Source organism: Ixodes scapularis, unplaced genomic scaffold (genome assembly GCF_016920785.2).
Source record: "Ixodes scapularis isolate PalLabHiFi unplaced genomic scaffold, ASM1692078v2 PGA_scaffold9__187_contigs__length_104089568, whole genome shotgun sequence".
Lineage (NCBI taxonomy): Eukaryota > Metazoa > Arthropoda > Arachnida > Ixodida > Ixodidae > Ixodes > Ixodes scapularis.
The window spans coordinates 40081877-40101300 of NW_024609884.1; the positions used below are offsets into that span (position 1 = coordinate 40081877).

Below are 19424 nucleotides of genomic sequence, written 5' to 3' on the forward strand. Positions count from 1 at the left end.
TCGAGTCAATGTCCCCGTGAACTATGTGCAAAAGTGCTACGCCGCGCGACAGCGTTCTGGGGGATAGACACTGTAAGCTAAATTTATCAGGCAGAAGGTCATAGTTGTAAAAATGCCTTCGGCCAAGGTACCTGCCATACAAGGCGTCGCTCAAGTGACTATTTTGGCTGCGTAACGTGCACTCTGCGAATTCCACAACGCAGAGCCAAAACCGACTCTTGATCTGATAATAGAACCAAATAAACGGAGCAAGCGAGCAAAGCTGACAACATTTATGGTTAAATGGTTTATCATTCCATGTAATCTAAATGCGGAACAGACGATGTAGGTAACATGGCAGCCAAACGAAAGAGCAGTGTCAAAGTACACTCCCAGATCACGAATCTCTGACATTCTTGTAATACACTTACCGTCAAGTGAATATAAATACGGCACAATTTCACGTTGAAATTAACCTGAGACTCGGGTAGAGAAGAAGCATCAAAACGTTGAAAGGACAGAAAATAGACCGGACGACGTCGTCCGGTCTATTTTCTGTCCCTTATACGTTTTGATGCTTCTTCTCTACCCGAGTCTCAGGTTAATTTCAACATGGTTAATATTCACCAGCTCGCCTGCACCCTCACGATTTTTTGTACAATTTCACGTGTTTCTTAAAATTTTTTTTTATTAAAAGACATGATTTTAGTTTTTCTGGGTTGATTAAACAGTTCTCCCGACAACAGTCCAAATATGCAATGTATCACGCCGAAGGCCGCAGTCGTAAATCGAGGTAAGAGTCGAAAAGAGCTCGATATTAGCGGATGACAACATGTTTGATATTATTGCGCACAAGTGGATACGTCATTGATAAAAAAAATGGTTTCAAATTGGAGCCCTGTAGTATTCCTGACGACGGACAGAAAGGATCCGAGAGTTGTTATTTTTTTATAAGTACAGGAGAAACCCCACTTCGTGACAATTTTTGCAAGGTCCTGTCTTCCTTTCTGCTTATACAGCCTTGATGTTGGTACGCCTCAACGGGTGACCTGTCTCTTAGCTGTAGATGAGAAATTTAGCCAGTGCAGTACAACCGCTAACTGGATTTTTTAACGTGAATCACGCAGTAGGTGCAAGACATGGTTCACCTCATCAAAAGTCTTCGATGGAGACTGCGGCTCCATCGAAGCGAATGCTGGAGAGGAGGCCGGCGCTTTGCCTCTACCCATTCCAATCGGCGCTTGCGCTCTCTCGTCTCCACCGTGTTCGATTCGACTGTTTCCCCCTTGTCGCTTCTGCATATCGCTCCACTTTGTGGCCGGACTCCTGTAACTTCACAGCTCGCTGCCTTTTAGCCGAAGAGCAAAACGGTGGCGGTCCGTGTAACGATGAGAATACCCGGTAGCCATGCTACCGGAAAGGATGATAGGGCCTCCAAAAATTCCAGATTAGCCGTTCTCGAATGAAACGCGGTGACGCGGTTTCTACGCGCTGCGCTGAAGGAACTCACGTGGGCAGTAGTTCCTTTCTATTTTCGGAGAAGGAACGCTCGTATGAAACGAACGCGCTTGTTTCAGCAACCTTTGCTTTAAATGATAAATGGCGGACTGCGTGAACGCTATCGGTACACCGGAAATGTAAAGGAGCGCTGGGGGCGTTTATATACATATATATATCTTCTTTCTGATTCGCCTGTTCTCGCTTTCGAGTTTCCTGGCGATAAGGGCGTCCCTTCTACACTTATCGCGAACGGTGTGACGTCGTGTCGCTCTTTGAATAGGAGTTTGACTCTGTCCTCATCCCGTTTTCTTGGGAGCTTATGACGCTATGTTGGTTGGTGTGCATAATGTGCGAACCAGAACCTATCTACATAGTCCTGCTACCACTACGGTTGGGAATTGTCGGAGGCGTTTGCATCGTGATGTATGTAATCATTTTCGTACCACTCCGGTCTGATCGGTGCTTTGTCGTTAGCAGCGTACAGCAAGCTTGCTTTACCTTGATTGTTTACACCTCGTTTGGTAGGCGCAAAGATGAATTGTGTGTGCTTTGTCTTTACCTTCGAAAGGTTCCCATGAAGAGTAAAAGCTGCGTGTACCCATGAATGACTTGGGAGTCTTGGATCAAAAGCAGCCTCATCTATAACCTCTGGTATGGTGCCTACACGTGTGCTCTGGTTTCGTAACGCCGCTGTCGGTTATCTAAACATTTGTATGTATGTATGTAATCTTTATTTCAGACGAAAGAGAAGTCTGGGGGGCTGGGATGAAAGAAGACAAACTTGTCTTCTGACGGGACCAGCTTAAATGCGTCCATCAAATATATTTGATGACCGCATTAAAGCTGAAGCTGAACCATGAAGCGATTTTTATCGCGTTTGCTAAATGCTGTTTAGATCCGATTCTAAATGTGGACAGATTTTTCTCCCCGTGCGCTGGCTTTGGGCGGGGGTAACGTAGGAAATCGAATAGTGTTGTAAATACACAAACAATTTTTTGACTCGCTGAATGGGGCTTAGAATGGTGGTGTTTATAATATGTAGGATGTTCATTGCTTGTTTCACTATGGCCAAGCCGTGCAGAAAACGAAGGGAAATTGATCAGAGTTAACTTTAGCTCGTAACCTAGAGAAACGGCCACGTGTTCTGACTGGTTCGTGCTTACCAGGTTAAAGGGGGTGGGGGGGTGGAACGATTTCCGGACTTCGGTCACAAATTTGTGGAAGTTGCCCTCGGACACTTTTAAAGTAAAGAACAGACAACCGATTTCGCCTTCATGTCCTAGTTTTGTAAAAAAAGAAAAAAAAAAAAAGAAGAAAATTATTGGCATTTGGGCACCCCTCAACTCACTCCCAGTCTTTGCACTGCTAGTGACGTAATTCGGGGTGCCATGTAGGTTCCCGTGTGCCCTCTCGGAGGACGCTCCCTCTCTTGCTGACATTAGCGGGCGCTATGCTGCAGCTTAAATGGGCACTGACACATCAAAATCATTTATATATATATATATATATATATATATTTTTTTTTTATTCCAAACGATTGAAAACGATGCCGGGACATTACCCTCAAAACTCAGAACTTGGGAATTCAAGTATTTGAGAAGTAAAAAAACAATTTCCAAATGCCGAATTCGAAGTTTCCGCGCGATCCGCGCCGGTGCGTTGACGTCAAATATCGCGGAGTCCTGAGAGTTCACTTTCTTCTACGGCTCCCTGCTGTTGCTATCGCGACCCAAAGGCAGAAGGAAAAAAGCGAGCGCCGGCGGTCCGAAAAAAAAAAAAAAAAAAACCCGGTTTTGAGCGGTGTCGTTTGTTTTCCGTGGGAGGATACAAATGCAGAAGGCGGCACCACAACGGACTCCGATTTTTGGTATTTCAAAAAGGGCCGTAGTGCGTTCGCAATTGCGTTAAAAAACATGTTTTACAAATGCCGTTATTAAATTTTATAGAAATGTCGCCTACAAAGCTTCTAAATTTCCTAATTCTTGACATCACGAATCAAAAGGAGCGAGGAGGCGAAAAGCGGGAGAGGAAAGCACCAAAAATAAAAAGGCGCGCGCGCCCGTAAGAAACTTTTTTTTTCGCAATGCGTTTTTTTTTTTTTTTTTTGCGTGTTTATGATTGCAACGGGCGTCGCGGCTGCAGGTGGGGAGAAAAACTCGACTTTTCCTTTGCGATTATGCAGCTGAATCGCGACCTTTTTTTGTGAAGGAGGTGTTTTCTTTATCCTCCGGGGGACACGATAAGCAACGTAAAAATGACGAGACGCCAATTCTTTTAATCTTAAAATCGTTACCCCTCCTTTAATCGAAGTTACGCGTCTGGGCTTGTAATTCCTGCGCCGCAGTCATTGTAGGAGTTGGACGATTTCTGTCAGCGTATCAAAACCGGAATATCCGTCGACTGTACCCAAGCGCAAACCAAATGGAAGTGCAGTCTCCTCCACTCTGTTAGCTGCGTTTAGCTCTCGTATCATGCACAGTTAATTAAGTACGCGGGCTTGGGTGGAGTTGACAAATAACAGTTCGGCGCTGACCACGCCACGATCATAGGAAAGATTTCTAAACGAGAGAAGGAAAAAACAGTCCGCTCCTATTTTTCACAACCCCATTCAGCAGCATTGACAGTCATAGGTTTGTGGCCTCCAATGCGTAGGTCGTGATTGAACCGGAAACCGGACTTCTGTCAACGCAATGCTCGGGACAGAGTTTTTTTTTTTTTTTTTTTTTTATTGCGTCAGTTTTGCCACGGGGCATCAGGAAAGGGGGATAGGGTTAGGGAAGTAAAGATTATAGGTAGGCATGCAACCCGGTTTCGCGCAGGTACGCGCACAATGAGTCAGTGTATGAATTGTTTGTAGTCCATTCATCATTTACCAGCGACGGGTCATTGTCCACACTGCAGTGCTCCCGCTGATGCATGTGACATAAAACATCTCTTGTGGTCGTGCCCCGAAACAGCCCCTGTGCGCGATCGCCTGCTCAGAGAAGTGGGCCTTCGCAGCAATCGTCCCTCGGACAGAGTTCAAGCCGCACCCTGACACACCACTCGGGTCCAGTACATGCACGGAGTGTACAGCCAGAACATGGCGCCCTCGAATTATTCACGCAGCATGCGTCAATAATTCTTCAGTTAAAAGGTTAAGACGCGCGAACAAAACGAGAACAATGAACACAAAGCCGACAGGACAGGCGCTAAATCAACTGATTTTATATGAAGTCATCGTCACTTATGTAAATTTTAACCAGCACCAACATGCTGTTCGTCGTATTTCTGTGCGTTTTCTATCATCAATCATGTACAGGGAAGGCCAAGTAACTTGCACTTTTCGCGCTGTTTGGTTGGTCAAATCAACTCGTAATAAAGCGTTAGATACAAGTAAGAATGTGACAGAAGTTCCTCCCACGCCTTCATTACTGCCAGCCAGTGTTCTGCAATGCGTAAGTCCGCTACCCAGGCGCCAGTCTTGAGTAGTAACACTTTACTGTAACTTCGTTACTTTTTTGGTAACTTGTAATTGTAAGGAGTTACTTTTTAAAAATGTAACTTGAAACTGTAGTTATATTACTTTCTTCTGAGGTAACGATGAAAGTAACGACGTTACTTTTGTCGTTACTTTCCAGTGTTTTATGAATAATATATCACTGAACGGAGGGGGTGCAATTTAGCCATTCCTTGCACTTTCCAAATCGTCTATTTCGACATTTCGAGTGTCAAGTTGGTCTTGCACAAAGTTGTGAATACGTTCTTTCTCGCGAGTCACGACCCAAATATAGCCACGTGTAGATTTTATGAAAAAAAATCTTGTTATCTTTACGCACGCACTTGTACTTTGTGACTGAACATTTACATCTTAGTGTCTAAGCACTACCGATGTTGTGGTTTTTCTTTTTTCTGTGCAAACGCATTTTAATCGGGTGAATCAACCGTGAAACAACAATACACGGGAAGGACACTGCATGTCTCGTATTTTGATTAGCGCCACTACTCCGCACTGCGCATGTTTCGTATTTTGATTTGCGCCACTATGGCATGGAAACTTTCAAACACTAACTTCAAGAAGCAACTGCTGCTAAGTTAGAATATGAAGTGAAAAGCGTACTTTTTAATTTTATGCAATAAAACGTTGTGAGGGGCGTTTTCTCATTTTTTCTAAATTTTTGTTTTGTGTTATAGAAAAGTAACTGAAAAGTAACGTCGTTACTTTTTAAATGTAACTTTAACGAGTTACTCTTTTGTTGCGGTAACTGTAACGGTAACTTCGCTACTTTTTTATAACTGTAACGAATTACCTTTTAAAAGTAGCTTACCCATGACTGCCAGGCGCTAAGGTTTGTGGGGATCGGTTCATACTGTTCACCCGCTAGAAGATCAAGACAGGCTGGACACGAAAAAAAAAAAAAATCTTTATCCGAAAAGGCCCTGCGATCTATAGTGCTTCCCCTTTCCAACCCTGGGCCGCGCCAACGTCTTTCTCTTCTACAGGACAGCACGTCACATAATTCGTCATGCTCTCCTGGCTCCCCACTTTCCCTTCACCCAAAATAAACAACACACTCGTCATGGGTACTTTTTGTTCGCGTAGCGATTCAATACCGTGGCTGGTCCGTGGCGGTGTTTACTTTGGCGCACTAGTGTGCTTTTTGCACGCAACAGGTATACAGGGAGTAAAATTCATGCCCAGTGTCCCTTTAAAGAGTTGCCTCAGAATGGGCGAAGTGCCGAAGGGTTTTTGCGTTTCACTGTCAGATATAATTACTTAGTTTTATTTTTTTTTTGTTATTAATTTTGTTTTTGAGAATGGCGAAGACTAGCATTAATAAAATAATAAAAAGAAAATATTGTGTGGGGGTGGGGTGTCAGAAACCTCTCCTGGTCGTTCATAGTTGAGCCTTTTTGTTTTGCCTAACTGAATTAATTTTGTTTGTTTGTTGTAGCGAACTGGTTCCAGCCTCGGTGAACCTGGCTAAGCGGATAAGCCACCGGCGAAAAATAGTCCTGTTTCTATTCCTTTGTGGTGGAGGCTTGATCACAGCTGATTGGTAAAGCCCCGATAAAACTTTATAATTTAGCTTGCTTTCGTAATACAGGCTTTATCAAAACCTTTATATTGCTACCGCCTTGGCTTGGTTCGCGAACCCACCCAGTGAGGATTCATACACTCTAAAAAATCCCCGTGCGTCTACTTTCCCGTACAACGCTCCGAGAACCAATGCAGCTCAGCGAATGACAATGCCGAAACATATGTTTAGACCGAAAACCGCAGTCTGAGTTGTGACATTAAGCAATGCAAGCGTGACGTTTTGCATTGCTTAATGTCACAATTCAGACTGTGTTTTTTGGTCTATGTTTCGGCATCGTCATTCGCTGAGCTGCCTCCGTAAGTTGCGGTGATTGGCTCTCCGAGTGTTGTACGGGAAAGAAGACGCACGGACTTTTTTTTAGAGTGTAGGCCGACACCTAGCCTCGGTACCGGCTCTGAACCTGTTTTGTGAATAATTATGAACAGCGCGATATAGAGAATCTGTTGTATGGGTGTATACAAAGAGTAGACCTCGTGTGAAGTGCATAAATAAAGTGGTCTTCGCTTCACACCGTGAGTACACAATCCGGAATGAACCGCCGGCTTATCTATTACGCACGTCAGTCTTGCACTGACTGGAGGCAACGGGTGACCGCAGCGGCCGCCCTATTTATCTTTTGTTTTGTGATAGCCTCCCTTATCTAAAAATGTCCGCGAACTCGATTGCGAGACATTGATTGATACTTTCTTACCTGGAGCACTACTCAGAGTAGGGGTGTCTAAAGGCCTTACTGTCCTCGGTGATATGCTATTCCTCTCTGTCGCTTTGAGACAGATTTGCACGTGCGCTGTTGGATAAGCTTTGGCAATCTGCAATTGGTTCATTCTAAAAACCTGAGACTGCAAAAAAAAAAAAAAAAAAGTAAACGAAACGCAGCGATTTATTTGAGTTCACCAATGTTTTAATTGCTATAGTAAGGTGGTTAGTTGGGCGAGTTGGTAATAATTGCGCACAAATAGAAAGGAACACAGGAGAGAGAAGTGCCAAGCGCAAACTCACAGTTCGATGTATCGAAGGAAGAAAAAAGAACAGCCCGCAGTACCAGCTCGGGCCGAGGCCACATTGGCACGGGGGCAGTTGCAGAAATCGCCTTTCTGCAATCGTAGGAGTGTGGTCGATGTTGTGTGCCCTCTGCGTGGACGGGTGCACCCGTGCCAGTGTGGCCTCGGCCCGAGCTGATACTGCCGGGCTGGTCTCCTCTTTTCTTCCTTCAATACATCGAGTTGCGAGTTTGCTCCTGTCTCTTCTCTCTCCTCTGTTCCTTTCTATTTGTACGCAATTTTAACCATGTTCGTTTTTAATTGCTACAAAACACAGGAGACTTCAGGTATACTGCCAGGAAAGAAAACCCTGCGTCACCCCAACACGAAAACCATACTTTCGCCAAGACGAGGGAGCCAAATAACAGAAGTCTCCACGAAAGTGAGAGGCTCATCAGAGTTGTACTTATGAACGTTTTGCACCTTGGAGCTTGACTACTTGACTCATAAGCATCTTACGACTGTCTTAGTAATTACAGGTGAACAAAATAATACCATTAATTAGCAAACGTAACACTTACAACGAAACCGTGGGATTTTTTAAAGATGGTTGCGTGCAGCCGCGGACGGCTGCCTGCAGCCTGCAAGAAACGAGTTGTATTAAGTTTGAGATGCACATAGATTTGCAAACCTTGAGTCCGGAAAGGAGTGGTTAAGTATCTCTGGTCCATGGAGCTTGTCTCGCCGCTGCTCTAGCCGGTTCCGCTTTTGTTCCTGCTGTTGCCACGATGACGAATACATGCTTCTGCGGCAGCTGGCGAAAGAACAACGCGAACATTTCTATTCGTTATCTGTCGGTAACCGCGCTTTTGAGGAGTTGCTCGTCTGTCGCCTTTCGTGCGATGCTTGATGCACGTGTGAGAGTAGTTTTCTCGGAATCATTTAGACAATGATATGACAAAAGAAGAACAGCTTCGCGCATGTTAATATACCTAAATGTCACAGCAAGTTCACCGAGTAAAGAAGACAGGAACATAACGGCCTAGATAGGATAATTGTCAACATCTGCAGCTTATCACATCGCAGGTTCTGTCCGCTATCAGAGTGGGCAGCGATTCTTGCACGTGCGGCGGCGTCTAGTCGTGAACAATGGGTATACCTAATGCCTTGTGAACTCGTGACGTTTCAGAGGCTCGGTGGCCCAGCGCAGAACCTATTTATGAATCACAATCTTCTCCTGGAAAGTACTTGTAGCTTTTTTTTTTTTTTTCAGTTTTAACATGAAACGATTATTGGCTAAATGTTCGACATTTCGTGAAGCCTGGATGAAAACGTGGCCGCGAGGCTCGACACTGATTGGTTGACGGGTGGGAGAGGAGGAGTGAGGTACTCGACAACGATTGGTTAACGCGGAGGTGGTGTGGCTCGGGGTGAGTGAGGAGGAGAGCTAGGCGAGGTGGGATAAGAGGACAAAGAAGGTTTTTGGAAGATCTCCAGGTCTATCATTTCAAGTGTACATGCCACGCGTTAAATTATCTCGTGAAGAGCGCCGTGAACGCAGGCGTCTGGCTGAACAGGCTAGACGTGCTGCTGAACGATAACAGTTTGTTATATGCTTGAACGTTTCACGTATGCAACACAATTACTTGGCAATTTGCCATACATTTTTTTTTTATTGAACAAAGTTTGGTGCGTTGGTTTTCTATACTACTAATCACTTATTTAAAGTGGTGCCGGGATTTTTTTTCTTTTTTCTCTTTCAGAAATGGCGTTGCCAAGTGGCGAGTTTATGATGGCGCTGTTGCTGATGGTGGCTCATCTACGCTTTTCCCAGCCCAAAAATTGGAGGAAAGTGGATACTGATTGCCCTGAGCTCGAATTCTGCTACTGCCAGCTTATCAAGCGTGGTGCCAAGATACTTTGTAGGGATATTGACAGCAGCGACGATTTGGCGCGTGAACTTTCTAAGCTCAGCAATACTTCCATTTTTCAGCTAACTGTGAAGCAAGTTAACCTTACTGTTCTCCCTTCGTTTTACTTCGCGGATCTCAAAATGGTAACACTCTCCTTGATTCATACTCCGGTGGAATATATAGAAGATTCTGCGTTTGCAAACATAACCAAGCTCAGACGGCTTCAGCTCGAATCCAATAGGCTGAAGACTATTCCGGCTGCGTTTTCGACTCTCGGCGAATTGACGATTCTCATATTGTCCAGGAACTTCATTGAAACTGTCAACGTTGAGTTGCGTAATTTAAAAAATTTATCAGAGCTGGACCTTTCCCGTAACCGTATCAAGAATCTCCACCCCCTCGCCTTAAGAAATCTAAAAAACCTTCGAAAACTGCGACTCGGAAATAATTATATCGAGTCTTTTCCACCTTTCTTTTTCAAGAGGGCCAAGCGTCTGGTCTTTGTTGATTTGCACAATAACCGCATCAAAATGATCTATGAAGCCTTTCAGGGTCTCCTGCAGCTCCAGGTACAATATGCATATCTGATGTATAATAGTGTGATTCCGTCGACGGATGTAAGGGAAGTATGAAGACACAATGCTATCTCTTATCTATTTGCAGGAGTTGCTTTTGTTCAACAATAGCATCATAAACATAGATAGATTGTCGATGGGCAACGTTCCCAACCTACGAATACTTCGAGCTGCGCACAACTCGATCACCGACATCCGCAAGTATGGACCCGTGAACGTCGCCCTCGTGGAACTGGACCTGCGACACTGTAACATCTCGATGGTTGACAGTGAAGCGTTTCGAGCGCTCGGAGATTTAAAAAAGGTTGACCTTTCGGAAAACTCGATTTCATACATAAATGGAACGGCCTTCTATAAGCAGTCAAAACTGGAAAACTTTAATGCCGCGAAAAACGTTATAATTAGCGTGCGTGACACTTTCAAAAATACTCAGAGGTTGCGCATCCTGAACTTATCCATGAACAGGATCTCGGATATTACGGAAGCTTTTCTAGAGTTACGAAGCCTGACGTCATTGACACTAACAATGAACGAGATACAATTTGTTGGGGATTCAACATTTGAAAACAGTGGTAACCTTAAACGCTTGAACTTGAGCTTTAATAAGATACGGTGGCTAGGGAAAAAGAGCTTTAAGGGACTTGTTAACCTGAAACTGCTGTTAATGAATAACAATCTCTTTCTGACGCTGAATGGTTCCCTCAGCCACATGCCCATGCTAAAATATATTTACCTGGAGGACAACCATTTGGAGGTATTCAAACCGAGCGACTTCGACAATGATCCGCAGCTAGGCTTTATTTATGCCTTTCGTAACAACCTAACCAGCGTCAATGGTGCGTTCAGAAGCCTGAGAAACTTGCAAGTGGTTTTGCTACAGAGAAATCGGCTGCAGGCCGTTCACAGGCAAAGTTTCCCTCGGTCACTAAACAAACTGCGAACCCTGGTCATTGAAGGTGAGTGCTTACACTCCTGTTCAACTTTCTCTAGTATATATATATATATATATATATATATATATATATATATATATATATATATATATATATATATATATATATATATATATTACATACACGCCCATGACTGCCGCAAACAGAATCGAAAGCCGAATAGCCATGTTAAGAGCGCGCTTGTCGTTTGGTCTTTTGAAATGAGCGTTTGTGCTATATTTCGGAGTGGTATAACGTGCTTTTATTATAAGTATAGAGCGCAGACAAAGGCTGAAAGATACACAATCACATACAAACAATTTAAAAACGTAAGGCCATGGCGCTCTCTATGTTCACTAGAACATAGTAGTTTGTAGTGCAAGCGTAACATCCATGAAAACGTTTTTAAACCTACCTAACCTTTCTTCACGTCGTGAGTTATCCCGTCTTTGTCTGTTTCATAAAATTTATCATCACAATTCTTCCTTGCATCAAAAATTACTAACTCCTCCCTCATATGTCTCGCCACGCGTCGATCACCAACACAAAATCGGTCTACCTGTTTGTAAAACCACTACTTTTTATAATTCATTCATCCCCAAAACAACAATCACGTGGAACCACCTTCCATCGTCAGTTGTGTCTGTAACAGATGCCATCATGTTTAAGCGTTGTTTAACCACTTTTCTAAGTTAAAAATTCTTATGTTCGTGTTTCTATTCTTAGGTTGTCATTTTGTTCTTTAGTGATTTTACTTTGTAACCCACTCCCCTCTGTAATGCCCTCGGGCCCTGAGGGTACAATAAATAAAATAAATAAATAAATAAAATAAATAAGCTTGCGACGACACACGCATCGAGTTACGATGTGTGTGTAGAGAAACGCAGTGACGACGCGCTTTGGGTGCTGCTTTATTGGTCCGATCGGCTCGTAGTGTCGATGGCGATCTGACTTTTGAGGTGAAACGTCCGAAAACGCGGAGATGGAAATAGGGGGATACGCCAAGGAGTCGAGGCAGGGGGAAGCCTCGGGTGGCGAGCTAATGACGAATAGTCAAGTACGGGGAGACTGAGTTTCGCGAAGAGTTCATTGATACGCTTATTTGAAGCTCTCACACTGCTATCCCATTTATTTCTGTGCCTCGAAACCCTTTGCAGCAAACCCAATTGTATGTGACTGTCTGCTCTCCTGGCTTATGACTGAAGCGGTTCACGTAACAAAGCGCGGAGTGCCCATGTGCCAAGGTCCCGCGTGGCTGGAAGGAAACCTTCTTTACAACTTGACCTTGGAGAATCTAACAACGTGGAAAGAAGGCTGCGACCCGAATTGCATCTGCGAATGCGTCGACGACGGCGCCTTCGGCAGACACGTGTTCGTGGACTGCTCCGACAGAGACTTGACGCAGCTTCCCGCCACGTTGCCCGCCGACACCAGAGCCCTGGATCTGAGCGGGAACAAATTGGAATCCCTGGATTCTGGGCCCTCAAACACCGCAGGTCTCGCGAAAAAGGCACCGTTCCTGCGCCTGCTCAATCTCAGCAACAACTTACTGTCAAGCATCGATCCTTCTGAGATCCCCCAAGGGACAGACGAGCTTTTCCTTCGAGGAAATAGGCTGTCTCGTTTTCCCATTGATCTGGTTTCGAAATTTAACATGTCCATCCTAGAGTTGGCTGGGAATCCGTGGAACTGTGACTGTGAGGACTACGCATTCAGGCAATGGGCAGAGGCCTACACAGATGTTGTAAGTCTGCATTTATAATTGTGGTTGTCTGTCGCGATTATCATAGACAACAAATTAAGTCAGATAAGGAGAGCGAGACATGGAGGATCGTGCCTTTCACAGTGTCGCTACTTATTAGATGAGCCTAAAAAATGCCTGAAGTCGTGTGTGGGTATAAATGCATTCACTGTTGTGTGGTACGATTAATCGATATTATGGAGAATGAAAAAGCTCGATGGCGAAGTTAGGTGTTAACTGCGAGCTCGAAATCAGTTTCTGTGTGAAAGAGGGTGAAATGAAAACGAGGAAATTGAAGGGTTAGACACAACTCTGGTAATGCGGTCACTAGTACCTTTTTCGTGTACTTTTCTTCCCCCAGGTGAAAATACTACCTCTGTCACTTTGTGTGTGCTCTTATAGTGTTTCACAGATCAGTCCCCGCAAAGTTGATTAGCAATATTACTTATTGGCGGATTTTTGAAAGCGCTGCATTTGATCATTTACGATTGTTTCAATTAGCCCATCAATATTTTTTAACTAATTTTTTTTTAACATTGTCTACTAACTGAGCTCTGAGGCTTATTTGGTGTAAGAGCCATTAGGCTATGACTCTGACTTGCTCATTATCGGCTATATGAAATAAGCTATAAAATCGAGAAAGCTCGTGCATACATGTCAGAAGTGTTCTTTAACCAGTTGTGCTCCTAACAGTTCGGAATCACTGAAGCGAAGCTGGTGCAAAATAAAGCATTCTGATTTGCACAGGTTGAAGATGCCGAAGAAATTACGTGCGCCAAAGGCCCAAACCAGCTCGTTTCACTTAAACGGTTTATGGACCTCGGACAAAAAGACTTGTGCCCATCAATGATGTCTAAAATCTTGTCTTACGGACTACCTCTTTTGGGTAGGTATTTATTTATGTTTTTAATAGAAACTATTGACAATACAGTCACATTCCGAAAATGCTCTCTTTCATATAAAACTTGTGTTGATGATTTACGGTGCTAGAACTGTGTTGTCTGGTGAAAGCGTCCTGGCGGCAGCCTACGAACTGTTTCGTGGGGAGGCGCTACTGTGCGCATGTAACTGCCAAAATCACCAGTTATTGGATGCCTCATTGTCAGAAATATGAGATGTCTACTGATTGAGCCATTCAATTACTGACACTTTCGGCAGGTGCCGATGCGCCTTCGCTTCGCTTCGTGTGCGTGTGTGTGCAGTGGCGTAGGAGGCTGAGGGAGAGGAGAAGACGAGAGGTCACTAGGAATCATTGCATAAGAATAAAACGTTAAATTGAACAATAAAGATACTACATCGAACCATATACCGGGTGTTCTTTTTTTTTTTTTAAGCTTTCCAGATTTGTTTAAAAAAAGCTGTGAAAGCTTCACTTACGCGGTTTGTTCATGTGACTTATACGGACAGGGGGACATAGTATATAGGGCTCATCATAACGATCAGTCGGGTAATTAAGTAAAACTTGTTAATTAACTTTTGAATTATTGAAAATAGTTTGATGGTTCCAATTAGAAATTCGCTGAGCGTCGCCCAAAACCCCTGAATCAGTACTTTATAGAAAGACTTTGAGCGCGTGAAAAGCGAAGTAGTGCGCTAAAGTTACCACTCGTGGAGCAGGTACAAGGCTGGGGCTAGATAAGAGACGGAAAAATCGCGCGGGCGCCTTATCGCAAGCGCTAGCTTTGTACCTGCTCCACGAGTGGCAACTTTAGTGCACTACTACGCTTCTCACGCGCTGAAAGTCTTTCTGAAAATGACTGATTTAGTGGTTTTCGATAACGCTCAGCAAGTTTTTAATTGGAACCATATGTCTATTTTTATTAATTAAACAGTTAATTAACAAAATTTATTTAATTAGCTAACTGATATTACGATTAGCCTCTTATTCTTTGTCCTCCTTGCAGTATAACTCACCTGCACAAACCGCTTAAAGGAGCTGTGCAACAATTTTTGTACTGTGCACAAATACCGCTTAAAACGGATACCTAACGTTAATGACCTATGAAACACGCGTTCGTTTTTCACCCCACGCAATAGAAGTCCCAGAAAAAAAATTAAGAAAAACGAGCAGCGTTCACCCCCTCAACTCGCAGCTAGAACAAGCGGCCACGTGATCTGGAGCCGATTATATGCCGCCAGTGTTGATCATAGCCACGCGCTGGGGTTGGCAAAGCGCAGGACACGCGCTGAGTTCCACACATTGTTATGGCTCGGCTGTTGTCGTCGTTGCAGCGATTGGACACCGGTCACTACCCGAATGCTTCTCGAGCTAGCAATTGTCACGAGCCCAAGTCGAGTGCTCACGCAATGCTCGGGTCCAATCTATGAACCGCATTCAAATATCGTCACTTGGGTGTACTGCGATCCCCGAGTTACGTCATCAAATTTTGCAAAGGAGAGATTGAATGAAAATGATCGCTTTTGTCCTTGAAATTACACCGCAACAAAGGAGTTTCTTGGCCAATGGCGTTGCGTGTGAGTATCCTTGAGTCCCAGGTGTGCCAGTAAGCTCGTGTAGAGAGAAAAACATTCCAATTGAATATCGTTGCACAGCTCCTTTAAGTGTAGATTTCACAACTTTTTTAAAGAAACCTGTAAAGCTTTAAAAAAAAAAAAAAACCTGTATTTGCTGCACATCGCTTATATTTGCTGTACAAATATTTGCTATACATCGTTACTGTACATCGAAAATATATATTTGAGTGATAACTACAAAATTACTCCTTCCAGACTGTCCCAGACGTGTACATTGCATTATAGCTTGTTGGCATTTGCCACTTACGAAAGTTTGACTATGGAAATTTCTTTATTTGTTTTGTCGTGTGTTTCAGTGTTGTTGATAATCTCCCTGGCGGCATCGACTGCTTACCTCAGGCACAAGCGGGCGATCAAAGTATGGCTGTACGCGCGCGGAGTATGCAGTTCATTGCAGTGCATCAAGGAAGACGACCTAGACGAAGACAAGATCTTCGACGTCTTCCTCTCGTTCAGCAGCAAGGACTCTATGTGGGCATACGAACAGCTCATCCCCGGCGTAGAGGCCCATGGCTTCTCGGTCTGCACCTATGACCGCAATTTCAAGGGAGGCTTCCTACTCCAGGACATCATCCATGAAGCGGTGTCCTGCTCGAGACGCACTCTCCTGTTGCTGACCAAGTGAGTGAGAGCTTGCCATGTTGCAACCCACGGATTCATAGGGTTTAATTAAAGGGGTTAGGACATAAAAATTAAACAGGTAAATTTTTCTTGAAATGGAATGCTCATAGGTTACTTATTTTCATACACAAAGTTTCGCGAGTTTTAGATCTAGTAATCGTAATAATGAATTTACGAATCTTGGTCATTTTCGTCTGGCGACCAGGCAGCACTGCTCAAGTTAGTCACACCATGGTGCTCATGAACCACGTGATAGTCACATTTAGTTTAATGCTATCTTATTCTTGGCGCCCCATACTCGCCCAAGCTCGCCTCGCAACGGTACGATCGCACACCCACACCGCTACTCGACGTCTCCGTGCCCTTCGATCTTCCACCCTGCATGCATGTGCGCGATCGTTGCGGGCGACGGCGAGTTCGTCCGTGACGATCTCGTCGTCGTCGCTGGAGCTGGTCGCAAGCCGGTCAAAGTCAAAATGACCAGCTTTCAGCATCTTTCGATAACATCAGGCTCATCGCTGCTGCGATCAGTGTCGAAGACTCCGACGAAGCGAGCGACGCTGCCATCGTCTCGAAACGGCGTGCTCGAAACGCGGAAGGTAAACGTGGAAGCTGAAGGGCGAGATTTCGAGAGAGCCAAGTCTGTGAGTGCGTGCAAGGGGACGCCGTGCGTTGGGCGGATGTCGTCACCACCCCAACAAACACGTCAACATTTTCGAATGGGGCGGATCCGAAGGTCCCGCATCTAAATCGCTTTATCCACGAAACAATTGCGCCAGTTTCAAAAGAAATTTAGCAGGATTATAGGAACATACAGTGGATCTTAGCAGTATAGTTGCCTCATATTTTTTTTTGGCGTTTCCTAACCTCTAAAAATATTAAGAATACCTAATGCATTTGGTGACAGGTTCATCCAAATCGTGTTAGGAAACATTTATTGGGCTGCCTTACAGATCCATTTGCCGATTATGATGATAATGTAATTCATGCAAAGGTGCAAGCAAGCTGGTCACTCTTGTCCAGCTCGCTTGCACCTTTGCCATTAATTGCATTATCACCATAACCTTAAAATGCAGGCTGTTCACCCTTGTTCGTGCTAGACTGGTAGCAGCTGATAAAACCTGTTTGCTCTACTGACGTCTAACTCCTGGTTAGCTCAGTTGGTAGAGCGCTCCAATGGATATGCAGAGGTCCCTGGTTCGATACCAGGACCAGGTGGATTGTTTCAGTCGCGCACCAGTCACATAGCTGTGTTTGGAGATTTGTGTTTGTCCTATGTCCTCCTTTGTTCCCCTTCTCTAGGGATTACTATCGCCGATTATGAATTGGTGCTTTGGGAAACATCCAGTCAGCGTCCCCCTGTATGAATGTTTTTGTTGATTCTGCTTTTTTCAAGAGTGACCTCACTCATGTGCTGTACAGTGTAGAATGACTGACAACCCTTTTGACAAGTTTTCTTTTTTACTTTTTTTGTATCCCTCACGTATATGTACCACCACATCACAACTTCGCTGTTATGCTGGGGCACCAAACAACCGAAGAATTGTTATAGAATTTCTATCAATGGATCCCAAATGTTTTCAACTTTTTTCAACAGGAACTTTGTGGAGAGCGAGTGGTGCCGATGGGAGTTCCGGGTGGCGCACCACCAGGCTCTTGAGGACAAGATCAACCGTCTAATCCTGGTCCTCGTGGACGAACTGGCGCCGGGCTTGGTGGACGAAGAACTGCAACTTTATATGCAGGCCACCAACTACCTCCGCTGGGGCGAACCACATTTCTGGGACAAGCTCATTTACTCGCTGCCGAAGAAGGACGCCAAACGCAAGCTTATCCTGAGTTCGCAGGAGTACCCGATGACGGTCCAACCAGAAAGTACCGAGCCTTGAACCAAAAGTCACCAACGTTCATCATTCACATTTCTACCGCCTGTAAAAGCCTTTTCATCCATTCACATTATCGCGCATATTTAAATGCAACGTGAAAAGAGAAGACAAAAATAAACACTCCATTCCCCTACTTCGGTGAGAGCGCCATGCTCTGCGGTCAAGAGCGCCGCAAGGTTAAAGTTTTGGAAGGCGCCGGCCCTGGGTCGCTTTGCAGTGGAAGCAGCTTCTAGAGCTATATAGGGCGGTTTCCCGAAACGACTTTTCACTTCCGGTAAGCCGCGTTTTGCCACGTTGACGAACAGCGCCCACCACTGTAGCCATACGTTTACACGCAGACAATTGATTGTTGGCATTGTTTCTGGGTGTTGATGAAACTCAACAGCATGGCGAGTGGCTCTGTCCACGACAGAACACAGTAAGTACAACGGGGGACATATTTGCGTCACATAAACCCAAAACTCTCTGCTCGTTTTTTGTTTCGGAGTCGCCTCGGCGGCATCTATACGGGGGCCATTTTGGCCGCCGACATCTCGATCGCAGGCCCGTCTTAAGTCCGAATAAAAATCGGTATGTGTAAAAATCAAGTATACTAGCTGATGCTTTTTTTTTTAAATTATTTTGGCTGGCGTAGTCGATCATGGCATGAAAGGACTCGAGTGATCTGGAGACACTGCCTCCGCGCACAGAAAGACGTAGGGCAACAGTTCACCAACCGGCGAGATTTCGAGCCGAAAGTACGTCACATGAAATCGCTCCTCGCCTTCCTAGTTTCTTGATCAGTTGCGTGGATGCCTGATGGTCACTTCCTGTGCAAGCACTAGAAAATCGCCACATGGCGCGTAAGAAGCAATTAATAGACAACGAAGCAAGTGTCCACACTATTTGTTTCGGCACTCCAGGCCGATAGTCGTCTACATGTTAAGGACCGTTTCGTTATTGTACCGGTAGCACACGGACGACTCTCTTGTAACAGTTTCTCGGTTGAGCATAATCCGTGGCCATTCAACTCGTGCTCACAATCAAGAGGGTTCAGTTGTAATTCTTCTCTCGCGGTCGGAACAATTTTTTTTTTTTTTTAAATTTTAATAATACTGCGTTCACAAATTGTCTTCTCAATTGGAGTGAATGCCTCAAGGTGATGACCTACTGAGCGTGTGCTCATGTCGCAGGGATGCCTCGGCTATGAGCTCACACTCGCAGCGGGGAGAATGGTGAACCACGAAAAACAGTGGGAAATAGTTTATTTGAAAACGGTGAAGTTGCGAAGCACAAGACGCCACCCCCAGTCTTCCATGCACTTTCAGTTAGATATAGGACTCGATAGATGGGCGCAATAAACGATTTTTTTTTTCTGGTGTTTTTTTTTTTTTTTTAAAGGTCCGCACCGAGCTATTGTAGGATATTCGTGCTGCCCACGGGTGACTGCTAGGACACAGCCCCGTTTTAAATCTTACGAGATCATTAGTATGAGCAGACGTCGGATCGTACTGGCAGAACGCCATTGCTGCGTCTTGCCATTTCTGTGTCTTGCCATTCCTATGTTAATTCGATGTATGTAGGTCGTGTCTGGTTGTATCGTTGCGGCTGTTAGAACTCTTGCCTTATTTTCTTTCCCAAGTCCGAGTCTAATTTCTGTCCCCGCCCCTTGTGTAACGGTTTTCAGGAGTTTATTTCACAT

The 19424-nt window shown here is 44.7% G+C and overlaps 1 protein-coding gene and 1 long non-coding RNA gene across 8 annotated transcripts in view; one reads left to right on the plus strand and one right to left on the minus strand.

The window, feature by feature from the left end:
• Window positions 1-8624, minus strand: part of LOC120838970 — a 23445-nt gene extending 14821 nt beyond the window's left edge. The window contains exons 1-3 of the long non-coding RNA XR_005715212.1: window positions 8232-8624; window positions 7252-7399; window positions 5787-5857 (exon numbers count right to left, since the gene is read on the minus strand). This is a non-coding gene — a long non-coding RNA (uncharacterized LOC120838970). The remainder of the gene's footprint in view (window positions 1-5786; window positions 5858-7251; window positions 7400-8231) is intronic.
• Window positions 1676-17876, plus strand: LOC8031677 (toll-like receptor Tollo). Of its 7 annotated transcripts, none has more exons than XM_040500535.2 (8): window positions 1677-1902; window positions 9304-9596; window positions 9936-10022; window positions 10117-10984; window positions 12118-12704; window positions 13449-13587; window positions 15533-15857; window positions 17455-17876. In XM_040500535.2, the coding sequence occupies exons 2-8, from the start codon at window positions 9306-9308 to the stop codon at window positions 17744-17746; spliced, it is 2589 nt and encodes an 862-aa protein (XP_040356469.1). In that variant the 5' UTR covers window positions 1677-1902; window positions 9304-9305; the 3' UTR covers window positions 17747-17876. The 7 variants fall into 7 exon arrangements, with proteins under 7 accessions (XP_040065067.1, XP_040356469.1, XP_042143092.1 ...); XM_042287158.1 differs by lacking the exon at window positions 1677-1902 and adding an exon at window positions 2043-2130; XM_040209132.3 differs by lacking the exon at window positions 1677-1902 and adding exons at window positions 2056-2130; window positions 6414-6518 and having other exon boundaries at window positions 9304-10022.
• The last annotated feature ends 1548 nt before the right edge of the window (window positions 17877-19424 follow it).

Bases quoted from the DNA above. Each gene is read 5' to 3' on its own strand.
- LOC8031677 (XM_040209133.3), top strand. From the start codon at position 9,306: ATGGCGTTGCCAAGTGGCGAGTTTATGATGGCGCTGTTGCTGATGGTG. The intron at 12,705-13,448 runs GTAAGTCTGCAT...TGATTTGCACAG, and splicing joins CAGAGGCCTACACAGATGTT to GTTGAAGATGCCGAAGAAAT. The intron at 13,588-15,532 runs GTAGGTATTTAT...CGTGTGTTTCAG, and splicing joins TTACGGACTACCTCTTTTGG to TGTTGTTGATAATCTCCCTG.